The 15,631-nt window shown below is 46.7% G+C and overlaps 1 protein-coding gene across 1 annotated transcript in view; it reads right to left on the bottom strand.

The window, feature by feature from the left end:
* Nucleotides 1-115: 115 nt before the first annotated feature.
* Nucleotides 116-15,631, bottom strand: part of FBXW8 (F-box and WD repeat domain containing 8) — a 130,553-nt gene continuing 115,037 nt past the window's right edge. Inside the window, exons 9-11 of the mRNA XM_036824077.1 lie at nt 6,547-6,720; nt 3,867-3,977; nt 116-3,128 (exon numbers count right to left, since the gene is read on the bottom strand). Coding sequence (XP_036679972.1) covers nt 2,984-3,128; nt 3,867-3,977; nt 6,547-6,720 — 430 coding nt within the window. The 3' untranslated portion in view covers nt 116-2,983. The remainder of the gene's footprint in view (nt 3,129-3,866; nt 3,978-6,546; nt 6,721-15,631) is intronic.

Genomic DNA, 15,631 nt, shown 5'->3' on the forward strand with positions numbered 1-15,631 from the left:
AAACTATTCAACATGTCAGGTGAGATTTCCAGGGTGGGGGAAAGCTGGTGAAGTGGTACGCCAGGGGACTGTCACCATGCACCTTGCCACGGTGACAAGTAATTTCAGCAATAAATACATTTTAAAAATTTAATACTAGAACCAACGTGGACATGTTATAAAGCAGAAAGCAAAGTCATACAATGTTTTAAGATAGGACAGAGATTTCTGGTGTTTGGCCCTCTGGCTCCCCCAGCGGCATATCAGAGTCTCTTCTGTCTTTAGGGGAGAAGTGGGACCCGAGTTTGAAAAGCAGAAGAGATACAGAAGAAAAGGAGACGATAAATCAACTAAGAACTCACTCAGAACTTGCAAAGAAGCTCCCACAAAATAGCCAACGGGGACAAAGGTAAGATGAGATGAGCAGACGGGGGTGGGCATGGGCCAAGATTTTTTTTAAGCCACTGGTAAATGTTGGTTCATAAAGGAACTTTGATCCTTTCCCCATCAGGCTATTTCTTCCAGAATGTAAGGTTTACAGCAAAAAACACTGACTGAACTTGGTGTGCTTGGAGATTATTTGGGTCCAATAAAGTCCTTCACAAAACCCAGGTGGTTTTCATGAATGGGAGATGTTATCAACAGGCTGGGAGGAAAAACCCTATGCTTGTAACATTTACACTGGACCAGCAGTTGGCAGTGAATGAAAGTAGTTTAAAACTGTTTTTACTTTCAGTAAAATTTTCTGGGTCTAATTTCTTTTGAACTCTTCCATTACCCATAATTCCTGCAAAGCTAGGAGGGAGAATGTATCTGCAAAATGAACTGTGAAATGAGACTGGAAGGGGCTGCTTCTTAAAAGGAAAAATAAACTTTCCGCAGTGGTCCAGCTGCATTAAGACTGTGAGAGGTGAAAAACCGTTTAAAGCGAGGTCACTAGGGGGTCAGAGCACCACAAGGCAGCGAGCGTAAATAAAGTACATACTTCATTCGCCAACTGCAGATTGGCTTCATTTACGAAGTAACTGGGTTTTCTGAAAGGAAGCAGAAAACCCTCCTGACACAGCTGCCTTCCCGGGAAGGCAGCCTGAAGGAAAGCAGTGCTCTCGGGACTGGGGAGATGGTGCCCAGTCGCGGCTCTCTATGTGGCTCTGTCTAGTTGGATGTGGATTTTTTTATGACTGAGGATCTTAATTTGAAAAGCCTTCCAAAACCCTCACGACTCAAAAAGTTCTAGGACTCCGCGTAGTGGTGCATTTCCCAACCGTGCACGCTTGTGAACAGCAGGAAAGCTTCACGTTGCTCTTGGATCAGTGAGAAGTTATCCCCATGCTGAAAATACTCGGTTTGATAGTCCCTTGTGCCTTTTTTTCCTTTATCAAGAGTTGTATATTTTGTCTTTCCAAACACCTGCTTTCGGCTTTATGATCAACTTCACTATTTGTTGGTTTTCTAGTTCATTCATGTGTATTTTTATCCTTCTTTAACTAACTCCTTTAAAGAAGGATTTAACTCTTTCTTTCTACTTTGTTTGGGATCACTGTGACCTTTTTTAAGCTTTCTGGGGTGACAGCTTAGCACATTGATTTTCTGTCTTATTTTCTATAAAGTCATGACGTCTCCCCGCCCATTCGGGCCTCGTCTCCTGGGTCTTGGTGTTCAGTGCTTCCACTATCACCCTGGTCTAGAGAGTTTCTATTTTCCATTTTTCTTTCTTTCCCTGTTTAAAACCGAGTTAATTCAGGAGTGCCTGGGGCTTCCAGGTGTATGTTTTTGTTTAGCTTTTTGTGGATTTCTAATCGTACCGCATTGGGACTGGGGCACTGGATTGGACCTGTCTCGTATTGCTCTTGTGTAATCTGAGATTTTCCTTGTGGCTTTCATACATGGTCGTTTTTTATGCATGTTTTGTGGGTATTTGAAAAGGGACAGAATCCTATCTATCTATCTACACCCACTGTGTGTGTCACGCTTATAAATTGTATCAAGTGAGTCCTCTGAATCATGCACCAGGGGCGTGGCCTTTGTTTCGCTGAGTAGCTCCATCCATCCATCAGCTCTTTGCGTTGCTATTTGGAAGGTGCATTAGATGGCGGGTGCTGCTCACGACAGGCTAAATCACGAGTCATGCCAGGGTTTGCCCTCTTAATCCTTGGAAATGGAAGCTAGTTATCGCACTGAAGGGGTCTCTCGTGCTGCCCCACGGTGGTTGAACGTGATGGTCCCTCCGCTCTCTCCCCTTCCTTCTCACTCTCTGCTCCAGAACCCATCACCTTCAACCCCACGCGGAGGATGGGTGTTTACGGTACGTAGAAAGTGTCTACTTGGTATCGTGCATCGCAGACACAATAGTAAGCAAAACAGTTATTAATGAAGTAGTTGTATAAATATATAATTATAACCGTGTTAAAATCTACCAGGAAAAAGGGCTGCTCTCGCAGGTTGGGTGGTGGTGTGAGAGAAGACGACCCAGAGTTGAATTCTTGGTCTCAGATCCAAGGGCTCAGGGACTAGGATGTCCAGAGGCCCCCGAAGAAGAAAGGGTGCGGCAACTGGCAAGAGGATGAGCAGGCTGGCGCAGGGGTGCAGAAGGGCCGTCTCTGAGAGCTGGAGCAGGGGCTGTGTGCCGTGTACAGAGTGATGTGGGGAGGTCCCAGCTTGGGCCGGGGGGACACTCCTGAGACAGGTGGGGAGCAGATGCAGGGCTGCATGGGGTAAGGAGGTATAAATCTGAGCCATCAGTGTGTGGTACTCAAAGCCATGAGAGAGAGAGTGAGAACAGAGTAAGATGAAACGAGCCCTGACAAACGCAGCTGGAGAAAAATGAATTGGCAAAGGAGAAAAAGCAAAGGCAGTAGAGGAGTATGTGGGGTCACGTAAGCGCACCCTGCAGTTGCTTTCTTCCCCCAACACTTAAAGCCTGGTGAGGTACTCCTCTGTAGTTCTAAAATACACAGAATTGGTTCTTCCCATGTTTCTCACAGCTCCCAAATGAGACAATTCCCTAAATGTTGTCACAGGGAAAGGCAAGCGCCAGGTCATAGTTGTAACCGGGTATGGTGTCACAGGACGAACGGCAGATGGGCACAGTGCTCTGAAAGGCCAGCCGGTCCACTGCAAACTCGTAGGCCTGGATCAGCCCCCGGTGTCTAGAGAAAGCACAGAGACAGCGGCGGGGTCAGTCCTGGTACCCAGCCCCGCCCCCCACCCCCACACTGATTTCTGTCTTTGCAGCAGGCACGTGCTGGAGATGAGAGCGATTCATCGCGACACATGTCTGCTTCGGCCCCACAGTGTGTTGGACGCTCCACATCCCGGGACTAGAGACAAACAGGTGAGCAGACAAGTTCGATGGAGGGAACTGAGTGCTGGGCGGCACCTGGCTGAACAGGGAGGCAGGAAGGGTCCGCCTCAGGGAAGGCCTCACAAGAGGCTGCTTGGAAGCCAGGCCAACAGTAATCAGAAAAGGGTCCTGAGCCTCCGGCATGGGCCTCTCTCCTCTGGCAGCCGTCACCCAGCAGGCTGAGCATGAGGACTGGGCTTTGCCACTGTCACTGGGATTCAACACCACAGGTCCCTCAGCCTTTTGTCTTGGGCTCTTGGCACGTGTGGCCACCTTCCCCCTCCGTGTCCCTACCGCTCCCATCCCACCCCCCTGCAGCGTCCTGCTGAAGCGCCTAAAACAGGCACTCAGCACGTGTTGTTGGCTAATACCACCCTGCCGCATCTACATGTATGTTCCTGACTTCTATGAAAAGAACGGCTATGCCTGAGAGTACCATCCTGTAGGGACCAATGTGGCCTGGGATGCTCTATCAATAAAATCAAGCTAAGAGTGTCTCTTCCAAACTCCTACACACCTGGACCAACCCAGCCCAAGCACTGACCTCCGGTGGGTGACGAAGTTGTCCAGGTCGGCATTGCGCACCACCCTCTCGTAGGGCACGTGGGCCGTGATGAGGCTGTGGCAGTTGAAGGAGATGTGCCGCACGGGGTGCCTGGAACAGATGGGAGAGAACGCTCGTCAAGGTTAAGTCCACTGGAACTCAGCACGTCCCACCTTTGCTGCTGTGGTCTCGAAAGTCTGGAGCTGCAAGGGACTCTAGAACCATCTAAGCCAGGCTCTTCCTTTACAGAGGAGGAAACCGGGCGCCCAGAGGGGCAGTGTCTGGCCTCAGTTCCCAAAGCTAGCTCGAGCAAGGCCACGCGCCAAGCCTGCGGAGGTGAACACGTCTCAGCGTCCCTGGGCTCGCTGGCTGATGCCCTTAGCACCGCGGTGCACCGGGACACAGGGGACACACAACCGGAGCCAACTCGGACACACGCGATGGAGAACAGCCCCATTTCTGCCCCCCGGCAAGTCACTCCAGCTCTCTGAGCCAGCTTCCCCAGCAGCAGGGTGTGTTGAGTGGTGCCCTACAAAGGCCCGCCAGTCCTGAAGTCAGAGGGCTACAAATGATACGTGTACTCTGGGTTGTGAAAGCACATTCAGAAAGTTTTGGAACAAAATGGCTTGAAACTTACGTAGCAAAGGCTTTTGTTCATTCTAAACACTTTTTTTCCAGTGGAGCACTGAGCCAGGAGACACAGGAGAAGAAAGATGTCTAATGCAAGCAGATGCCTGCCCTCAGAGGGATTCCCAACTGTTAAGAAGGTGAGATCCATTCCCACAAAAAAAATAACCAGTGTTTCTAGAGCACAAGAGCTCTTATAAGCCACAAGATGAGACACAGAATTCAGCACTTGGGAGGAGGAACAGGAGACTGCAGCACAGACTGAAAGGGGTCAGCCAGGCCCCTTCAGAAGGGCAGAGGGTGGCATGGAGGGGATGAGGGTGAGTCCCTTCAGGCTGGGTTACGGCTGTGCCAGAGGCAGGGACAGGCGTCTTGGCCACAGCAGAGGATTCTCTCAAGAGGGGTGCCAGAGTCCAGGGTTTGCGGCACCAACTGGAGAAAGTGTGGCTGGAAGGACTTCGCTCAGGGCCCAGTGAGGCAGGAGGAATGGAAAACAAAGCCGCGACAAAGCCGCGAGGAGGATGGAGAAGGGAGAGGTCGGAGCTCAGTCCCAGGCTTGCAGCTGGCTGACTGACTGCTGGTACCAGAGGCAGAAAGGGGAGGTCAAGGGAGAGCTGGCCGAGGAGGGGCGGGAGGACCTGGGGAGTGCGGCCGAAGAGGCTGAAGCGGGCAGTGGGGCAGGAGACTGAGCAACAGCGGGAGCAGAGCGTGAGAGGGAATCGGGATCCACAGCAGCAAGCACTGCCGCGAGGACGTGAGTGAGGACGAGAATCCCGGGCAGGAGACGGACGAGGCATCAGCCTTGCTTTGGTAAACAATGCTTTGGTGACCTTCTCTGGGACAAGCCACTAAGCACTGGTGAGAACTGGATGTGCACTTACAAATGAGTTAGGAAGGCTGGGACAGGACGACAGTTCTGGGCACGACCTCGCTTAGCCTGGCTTCACCTGAATGACCCATCTGAGGGAGTGCAGCTTTTCAGGGAGAGAAAAATGAGATCTGCTGGAGTGCAGGCCCAGTGAACTAAACAGAGCTGCTGGTGGCGGTCCCTGGGGGCCTGGACTGCTGAGGAGGCTGTCCTAGAGGCCAGGTTGAGCCAAAAGGGTGTCCTTAAAGGCAGATAGTTCTGGGCTTCCAAGGCCTGAGAGTTTTAGTTGCCTTTTGGCACCACCTGGTGGCAACTCAGTGCATCACCACAGCAGGCAGGGCTGGACAGAGCCAACCAAGCAGCGGGGAGGGCACCATGGTCTGAGAAAGATGCAGGCCCAAGCACCGGCTAACGCTGCCCTCCAAGGAAGAAACCAGTTCCTCTTTTGACCTCGTACTTAAGCTAGACTTGTGAGCAGTCTTCATTTCATCACGCTCTGCAGTTAGTGGGGACATGTCTCGTCCCAGAGGTGCTGAGGGACAGCCGGGGGAGCTCGGTGCCCGTCTCACAGAGGCACGGGGGCTGGATGGATGTGGGCAACGGGGGGAGCCTCGGGTCCGCTCCCGCCGACCCCTGCGCCAGGCGAGGCCGCCTCTGCTTTAAAGGTCAGACGCCAGTGCACAACGTTTAACCGGCTGGGCCCCCTTAGTATCCATTTACCTTCATCCGTTTACCTCTGCTGCGCTTGGGAGAATAGCTCTCTCTTGAATTTTAGAGCTAAAGGTTAAAGTTACAAATTCCTCCTTAGTTGAAGCCTGAATACTTTCAGTCTGAAGCGCCCTTGTAAACAGTAAGGAAGATCAAGACTTCCTGGAGTGGAGGAGAGGAGGGGGGCCCGGGCCCGCCCCACCTGGGGGCAGATGGGCTGCCTGCAGTGCCCCCGCCTGCTGTCTGGCCTGCCCCACTGTGGTCTCTACCCGAGCGGGCAGCTGTGGCAGTCTGAACAGTGTGACAGTGACCAGCGCCATTTCTGAGCCCATTTCACTGCAGCTGACTTGCAGGGCTCCAGTGAGGACCACGTGGTAACCTGTGGACAGCACTTCGCACGGTACCTGGCTCAGTGGCTGACTGAGGCCATCACTGCTGCGACTGTGGTTACTAGAAGCAGCTGAGGACCCACCTTACCTGGAGTGCACCTCCCACAGCTTCTGGTTCATCCGATAATCCCACACGGAGACCAGGCCCTCCTCGCCCCCACTGACAATCTTCCAGTCGTCCATCTGGACTGAAGAGACTCCGAGCTGGTGGGCAGAGATGGACAGGGCGATCGTGTCAGTGCGGAGGTCGTGGATCCTCACCCTGCAGGGCCAGAGACGAGCGCAGAGGTTAGCATTAGAGCCTGAGATGACGAATTCCTCCTCAGCCATGCTGGTCTATGTACAGCAACCCTGTGAAAACAGAGTACGAAACCCCTTCAGTTACGAACATCTAAATACTGATACTAAACTTTCACCGCCTCCTTAGTGTACTCTCGGAGGAGGCCAAGAGGCACTAGAAATGAACTAGTGTAGAGCACCCCCAACCGCTCAAAGCACAGAATAAGGAGGACTCAGAACAAATACACCAGCTGCTCTGCTGCTCACTTCTATGTGCTCCACAGGCGAGACGCCTGCCCTGGGCACAAGCCCATCGCGATGGGGCTGACCCGACTGCCACGGTGCCTCCATGGGGACGCCGGCCTGAGAAGGCTGTCCAGCGGGTAAGTACACCGCCCAGCATGGCAGTTTTGCTGTTCATATAAAAGTCTGTGAAGAGCAAGCTGCAAAACAGCTACATTTGTCTGCAACCTGAACCCTTACCTGGTTGGAAAAATAACACTTCTCAGGCAATTTAACTCAACTTTTAAGTTCATCACCATCTTGTTGAAATTTGGAAAGGCGATGCATCTACAGTTGACTAAGCATAACAGAATCGTGATAAGAGTATGTGGACACTTGGCAGTCACTTATCTAAAGTGAGATAATTACTTACCTTGTAATAATCTGAATTTAAGAACATCTTTAAAAACTACTTTCTATACAAGTATATGCTGAATTTCCACATAAGGATAAATCAGATGAGCCAGAAATCTCTTATCCACTAGAAGTACCAACACAGTTCCTGAAATAAGCTACAAGAGCTAAAAACTGAATGTGGCAACATTTCAGTACAGGTGAATTTAACAGCCCCTATGCTGCAAGTCACAAAGGAAAAGACAATCGCTGCTCTGAAGAGATGCCACCAGCTAGCTAGCAGGGGAGCTGGACAAACATGTCTGACACAAATAATGTGGGGAGAAGGGATCATCTCAAAAGATGTTCTAGGTCCTAAACTCTTACAGGTACATGAGCACGCACAGACACAAAGTATCTTCAGAGTTCTGAGGGGAAATTATTTGAACTGGAAATTCTATACCTTGCTTACCTACCAAGTTTGAGGGCATAATGAAGACCTTTTTTTTAAACAGAAAAGGACTCAAAGTGAGCTACCCATGGATACTCTCTGAAAGAAAGTGATGTAGCAAAAATATCAGAAGGACCACGGAGTGATGTATGAAACAAACACTGAATGTTAGCAGACAGCTTAGAAAGACCTGATGTATCAGCTGGGTGGACAGACACACACAGGAAAAAACCCACCTCTTATGAGGAAGAGCCTCAAGTCACAAAGCAAAACTCAATATAGGGACTTCCCTGGTGGCACAGTGGTTAAAACTCGTGCTCCCAGTGCAGGGGGCCCAGGTTCAATCCCTGGTCAGGGAACTAGATCCCACGTGCATGCCACAACTAAGGAGCCCGCCTGCCACAACTAAGACGCAGCACAACCAAATAAATAAATTAAATAATAATTTTAAAAAGGTTTGAAAAAGAACCAAATAGTACTTAAAAAAAAAAAAAAGATTAGAAAGGCACATTTGCATGTGACAATTTTAATACCTGAAAAGGTAGACTTCAGAGCAAAAAGCATTAGCCTGAGAGTACTTCAAAATGATGAGAAGGAATACAGTTTACTAAATGTTTGAGAAAACTTGCCAGGAAAGAAACAAAAAACCCCACATGATACCCGAAACTAATATAAAACTGTAAATCAACTATATTTCAATTAAAAAACCACACATGGACCTAATGTCTGTAGGTCGATTTTTCCCCCCTTTTTAGTAATTCAGTTTCTTTCATCATTATAATCTATTCAGGTTTTCTATTTCTTGAGTTCATTTTTTGAATCTCCTTATTTGAAGACCTAGATGAATAAATGACATTGTAGGAAAATAAGAATTATCAAAAACTAACCCCCAGGAGATAGAAAATCCAAATAGATCAAGGAACACAGAGCAAGCTGGGAAAGCTGTCGGAGGAGCAAGCTGTCCCTGCAAAACAAGAACAGCAAAATGGGTCCAACCTGGAAGGAGCACACCCCGCCCCCCGCATTCCCAAACCCCGGGCTACATCTACTGTTCCACAGCACAGCAAAGGGAGGAAAGCTCTGACTCTCTACATGGAGCCAGCATTCTGTTATTACCCAAAACCTGACACTGCAAGCATGACAGAAGATGACAGGTCTGCACCAGTGCTAAGACCTGAATAAAGGATCAACTAATAGAACTCACAGCAACATGTTAACCAGCAAGTGGACTCTATCTAGGATGTCCATTCCTGTGGTCCACCATGCCTCTCTGACAACAAGAAACCCACAGAGAGGGTCACTTCCATGGACACTGAAGAGAGATCTGATGACACAGAACACTTATTCCTAATGAAAAGTCTTTAAAAAATAGTAATCTACTTTTACCAATATTATTTCACATTGTTTTAAAAAAATTAGATAAAAGAAGAAAATGAGAAGTGGACAAATTTATCATTAGGGTTGACAATCCAAGGTAATTCAGTAATAATTCAGAATCAAATGTATTCTAATATGTCAAAATCAATAACTATCCTTTGTACAACCACTAGTTTTAAAAATGTAATTGAAGAAAAGATCCCACTTAAATTCGCAATTATAAGCAAAATACCCTACAACAACTTTCTCAACTTGGAGCTCTACCATATGTATTACACCAACATTAATTACAGAGGGCTCAGAGAGTTAAAACAATTACAAATATTCAAGATAGGAAGGCCTTTCTAAACATTACCAAAAAAAAAAAAAAAAGTCAAGGCAAATGGTAAACTGGGAAAAATGTTCGCACCAGACGACTAATTTCTTATAAAAAAAAATTCCTTCAAATTGATAATAAAGCTTGATAACCCAGTAAAGTTTAAGAAAAGAAAAAATAGTTCACAGGAAAAGAAATACTAATGGCTTTTAAACACGTGTAAGATGTTCAAGGTCACTGGTAAGGAGAGAAATTATGCACTAAAACTACAATGCAGTAATACCACTCAACCTGCCTGCCCAGCAAAGGTAAAGTCTGGTAGTACTCCAAGACCCCTTCCACGCTGGTGAGCCCTGGATACAGAGGTACTTCTGTACGGCTGATGTGAGCACAAGCCCAAAGAAAGTGACTTGGCAATATCCAACAAAATAAAAAATGTACTTCACTTTGACCTAGCAATTCTGCTTCTACTTCTAGGATTTTATATAGGCAATATCTAACATACGTGTACATCCACATATATACATACAAGGCCATTAGCCACAGTACTTTTTCAGTAGCAAAGATGAGGCTTCTGTTTCAGGCACCCTGTTGACCCTCCCACTGAAAATCACTTCATACTGCTGGATAAGACGTAACTACATCCTTTTAAGTGCACTGCTGAGCTCACAGAGTAAGCGACCTCCCTAGGGCCCATGCAGAAAACCAGGTTGGAGAGCTTGAGTTGCAATTTTGGTCGCCTCTATGCATGTGCGGTGGGGGTGAGGCTACTGGCAGGTGCCAATCTCAGGAAGCAACGGGACTGGCTCTTACTGTACCACGGGGCAAGGCTGTAAGACTGGGGTCCACTCAAAGGGGAGTATTGAGACCTTCCTTTATAAAAAAGCAGTATAGAACTTCTAGACACAAAAACATAATCCCTGCAATTAAACTCATTAGATAGGCTAGAAACAGATTAGACAAAGCATTTGTAAATTAGAAAATAAATCTGAAAAGTTACCTAGAATGGAGCACAAAGAGAGAAACAGATGAAACATGTGAATGAAGCGTTAAGAGACAGGAAGGATGGAAGGGGATGATGGTTCAGCTTACACCCAAAAGAAATCCCAGAAGGAAAAAAATCCAGTGTGTGGCAAAGAAGCGATATTCAAAGTGTTAATGGCTGATGTTTTTCCAAAATGAAAGATAGGCATACTCACACTCATGAGCACTAATCAGAATAAATGAAAAGAAATACATATTACAGAGTATCATAATAAAGTGGGAAACCACAAAAGACACAAGGGGTCTCAAAAGCAACCCGAGACAAAAAGACTTCTGATAATCAGACCAACAGGAAAAATAAGAAACAGTCTTTACGTTGTCATGAATTTGAGTGACTCAATGGGGAAGGCACGTAACCTAGCTCCATCAGCGGATGCCAGCTAAAGCCGTGACGGCACATCCGGTACAGTGGAGACCTGCACGGGCATCAGAGAAGGAGGCAGAGCTACACATACTGAGGACAGCCGTCGCCCAACAGCCACACAGCCAGCGCACCAGGCCCCGCTGCGTGGCGGCAGCTGGGGGGCGGGGGAGGGAGGCACGCATGTGTGTGTGCAGGCGCCCTCTGGAGACCGCCGTCGCACAGCCTCCGCTGAGGAAACAGAAGCTCCCAGGAGACAACTTCTCCCTATGTATAATTTTTTGTGCTTTTGAATTCAATGTTGAAGGTGTAGGTTACCTGCTTAAGTTAAAATAATTTAAAGATAAAATTCTGGAAGGACATACTGGAGTTGGTAACAGCAGTTACCTTGGGGAAGAGTCTCAATGGAAGAATGAGGGGAATAAATGCGGCTTTTTCTAGACACTGCCATGTTGCTTAAGGAACAAGAACTCGTTCATGACTGGGAGGGGCACCCAGAGGCCTTCACAAGTACTGGTCACACTCTGTTTCTTAAGTGGGTGGGTGGTGGGAATGCTCAGGCGTTCCATTGTTCTTTAAATTGTACACAACGTACCTTGTATACACTCCCATGTGGATGTTTTGTTTCAAATAAAACAGGGTTTTAAAAATCTATAGTCTTATGACACAGGGGTGAGGTCCATGGTGAGGTCCATGGTTCTTCCCTGCTGGCGGCGAGGATGACTGAGAGCCCCGTTAGTACAGCAGGCCAATCAGCACCCCCCTCGCCCCGCCTCCCCTCTTCCCAGGGAGGGTCTGTGACCAGAGAGATGCAGAGCGAGCAGGAAACACACAGAAGACAAAGAGCTCCCTCAGTCGGCATTTACAGACACTAATCTTTAGGCATTTGTGGGTTAGAGAAGGGAGAAAAGGTAAAGTTGCTGTGAAAGGAACTCTGCCTGGAGGCTACAGCTGCACTGCTTACTAATGGGAACTTGGAAAGGAAAGGGGGGGGGAATTTTTAGCTTGAGTACTTTTCAGTGCATATTTGGTTAATAAGGGTCTATTTTGCTCTAGTGATTTTCATAAAGAGCTCCTCTGTTGAATATTTATACTCCATAATTTACAGTTTGGCTGTTAAGGAGACAAAGGCAAACACAAATTTGGTCCAGAAGTTCAAAGTTTGCCATCTGTTTTCCTATTGTATTTAGATACCGGCAAGGATGGCTCCAAACAAAATACACAGATACACCAAAAGATACAGCATTAGTGTATTTTATCACTAAGGAAAACAAAAATGGGCCAAAAACAGACTCGAACTTCTCCCCACAGGGAAAAAGGAGAAGCATTTAGAAGACATCTCCTCAAAGAGGCACTGCTCTGGTTTCTGGCTGACAGAAAGAGGTAGCACACAGCACGGGGTGCGAAGTCCACGCGAACCACTGGAGTTCACATTACGAAATGCATCTCTGCTTCACACGCCTGACGGCGCGGCCCCAGCGTGCACAGCAGCGTTCCCTGGCAGAGCCCGTACCCTCAGCGCTCAAATCAAATTCCCAACGTGGGGAAACAGGTAGCACGGCAAATGGGCACAAACATGCCAAGACAACTGATTCCAGGGACAAAAAAGCCAATGGTAGACACTGTGAATCCCTATCCAGCGCGTGTTTCATCAACTTTGCCCGTTGAAAAGAAAAAAATAATTGGTCTGAAAGCTGTAATTGTATTATGTTTAATATTCATGGTTGGGTTTGGAGGGCTGTTCCAACACTCCCTCTCTCCAGCCCCTCTCTAATGAAAATCACACCACAGGAGTCAGCTCGAGCCCGCCAATTAAAACAAAAGACACCAGAACCTTCCAAAGACTCCAACAGAGGAGAATCCATCTGACGGGCAGGAAAACGTGCTGGAACTGAGAGGGAGGCACGCTCTGGCTGGTCCTGTGCTAAGAGCTTTGAATAACTTATTACAACACTTGCAGATGGAGCAAATGTAACATTTACGCCCCACTCACTCTCCCTAACAGCCAGCAGCAGCACCAGAAGCCACCACAAGTTTGTATTTGTCAAGGCGAGAAGAAAGCTCCGACACTCTCTAATTAGGGGTCACAACTCAGAGCTTGCTTCCCACTGGTTTGGATAAAATAGTCCCATAAAATAATAAGGCAAACTGTATTTGATGGCAAAGATGAAGCCTGTTCAGACTCTGGCTCAGCAGTTTCATTAAGAAGGACCTGACCTTCAGCTATATTTCTATCCAGAAAATAAAGGGAACAAGCAAGACGGCATTAAAACAGTCTCTTTTTTTTTTTTAATGACCAAATTAATCAAGAAAACTCACTATTTTTTTTAAAGAAATCAATAACATGATTCTGTTTTGTCTCATCGAACCTATATTAAAGAGGATTTTTAAATACAACCTTATATGCCAAAATCAGTAGCTATAACATACATATAGCACCAATGGTGGCCTTTGGTGAATGATTCATTTTTAATAGCAACTAGAAAAACATGTATTTTCAGGTAGAACTGCCCAGTTTAATCCAACTAGGCTATGGTTAGAGCTCTATGTATTGTAAAGCTGTATCTCTAAAGTTTAGAGTTCTTTGTTTATTGCCCATAAAGAGTAATAAGCCCCTTGGACTGATCACTCGACCTTTCTGGACCTGTTCCCTTAGCTGGGCCAGCATTAGATGGTCTTAAAGAGCTCTGCTAGACCGAACATTCTGCAACCCTTACAAGCCAGCCCATAACACCACCTGTGGACAAAAATGATGATGTATGTAACACCAAAATAACAAGGCACGCTGGAAACATAGAAACATTTAGCTTACTTTAATAAATCCTTTTAAATTTTAATCAGATGAGTATACCTAGAATAACCTATTTTATGGTCAACTGATTTTCAACAGTGGTGCCGAGACAATTCAATGGGGAAAGAATAGTCTTTTCAACAGATGATGCTAGGACAATGGAAATCCACATGCAAAAAAGAATGAGGTTGGACTCCCACCTCACACCATATACAAAAATTAACTCCAAATACATCATAGACCTCAGTGTAGGAGCCAAAATCATAAAAATTCTTTTAAGTAAACATAGGAGTAAATCTTTGTGACTTTGGGCTAGGAAATGGCTTCTTCAATATGATACCAATAGCACAAACGACAAAGAAAAAATGGATAAATGGAATTTCATGAAAATTAAAAACTTCTGTGCTTCAAAGGACATTATCAAAATTGTGGGGGGCTTCCCTGGTGGTGCAGTGGTTAAGAATCCGCCTGCCAATGCAGGGGACATGGGTTTGAGCCCTGGTCTGGGAAGATCCCACATGCCGCGGGGCAGCTGAGCCTGTGTGCCACAACTGCTGAGCCTGCATGCCGCAACTACTGAAGCCCACGCACCTGGAGCCCGTGCTCCGCAACGAGAGGTCACTGCAGTGAGAGGCCCACGCACCGCAATGAAGAGTAGCCCCCGCTCACCACAACTAGAGAACGCCCGCACGCAGCAATGAAGACCCAACGCAGCCAAAAATAAATAAATAAAAAATAAATAATTAAAAAAAAAAAGTGTGAAAAGACAACCCACAGAACAGGGAGAAATATTTACAAATCATGTCTGATAAAAGGTTGGTATCCAGACTATATAAAGAACTCTTGCAACTCAATAAATAAAAAGACAACCTAATTAAAAAATGGGCCAAGGATTTGAATAGACATTTATCCAAAGAGGCCAAAAAGCACATGAAAGGATGTTCAACATCATACCTTTAGGACAGCTATAATCAGAGACCATAGCAAGTACAGGTAAGGATGTGGAGAAATTGGAACCCCCATACACTGCTGGTGGGAATGTAAGATGGTACAGTGACTTTGGAAAAGAGTCTAGCAGTTCCTCAAATAGTTAAACGCAGGGTTATATAAGTCAGCAATGCCACTCCTAGGTATATATCCAAGAGAAGTGAAAACATAGGTCTACACAAAAATCTGTAGTTTAATGGTAACAGCGGCATTATTCATAATAACCAAAAAATGGAAACAACCCAAATGTTAACTGATGAATGAATAAGTAAATGTGGTATACTCATACAATGGAATATTACTTGGCCATAAAAAGGAATTAAGTGGTGATTCAAGCTACAACGCAGGTTTACCTTGGAAACATTATGCTAAGTGGAAGAAGCCAGTCACAAAAAGTCACATGTTCTATGATTCCATTTATATGAAATGTCTAAAACAGACAGATCCGTAGAGGCAGGAAGTGATTAGTGGTTGCCTAGAGCTAGAGAAGTTGGGGGGACATGGGGAGTGACTGCTAAGGGGCACAAGGTTTCTGTTTGGGGTGATGAAAATGTTCTAAACCTGACTTGGTGATGACTGCACAACGTTGTGTACTTTACACTGGATTGTATAATTTAAATTGGTGAATGGTAGGTATGTGAATTCTATCTCAGTAAAGCTAAAAATTTTTAAAATCAATTTAAGATTACAGGAGGAAAAGCAGTGGGACTTGTTGGCTCAGTGCATGTTGCTCTGGCAGCCCACTAACAACCTGATGTACGCCCTTACCACCAACTCTTCTTTTTGGCCCCGCCGTGCCACCTGCGGCATCTTAGTTCCCTGACCAGGGATTGAACCTGGGCCACGGCAGTGAAAGCGCAGAGTCCTAACCACTGGACCGCCAGGGAAGTCCCACCCTTATCACCAACTCTTATTTTGATTCTCCCCAGCAGAGCATTCTCTGGTCTAGATC

This window comes from Balaenoptera musculus, chromosome 14 (genome assembly GCF_009873245.2).
Source record: "Balaenoptera musculus isolate JJ_BM4_2016_0621 chromosome 14, mBalMus1.pri.v3, whole genome shotgun sequence".
NCBI classification, from domain to species: domain Eukaryota; kingdom Metazoa; phylum Chordata; class Mammalia; order Artiodactyla; family Balaenopteridae; genus Balaenoptera; species Balaenoptera musculus.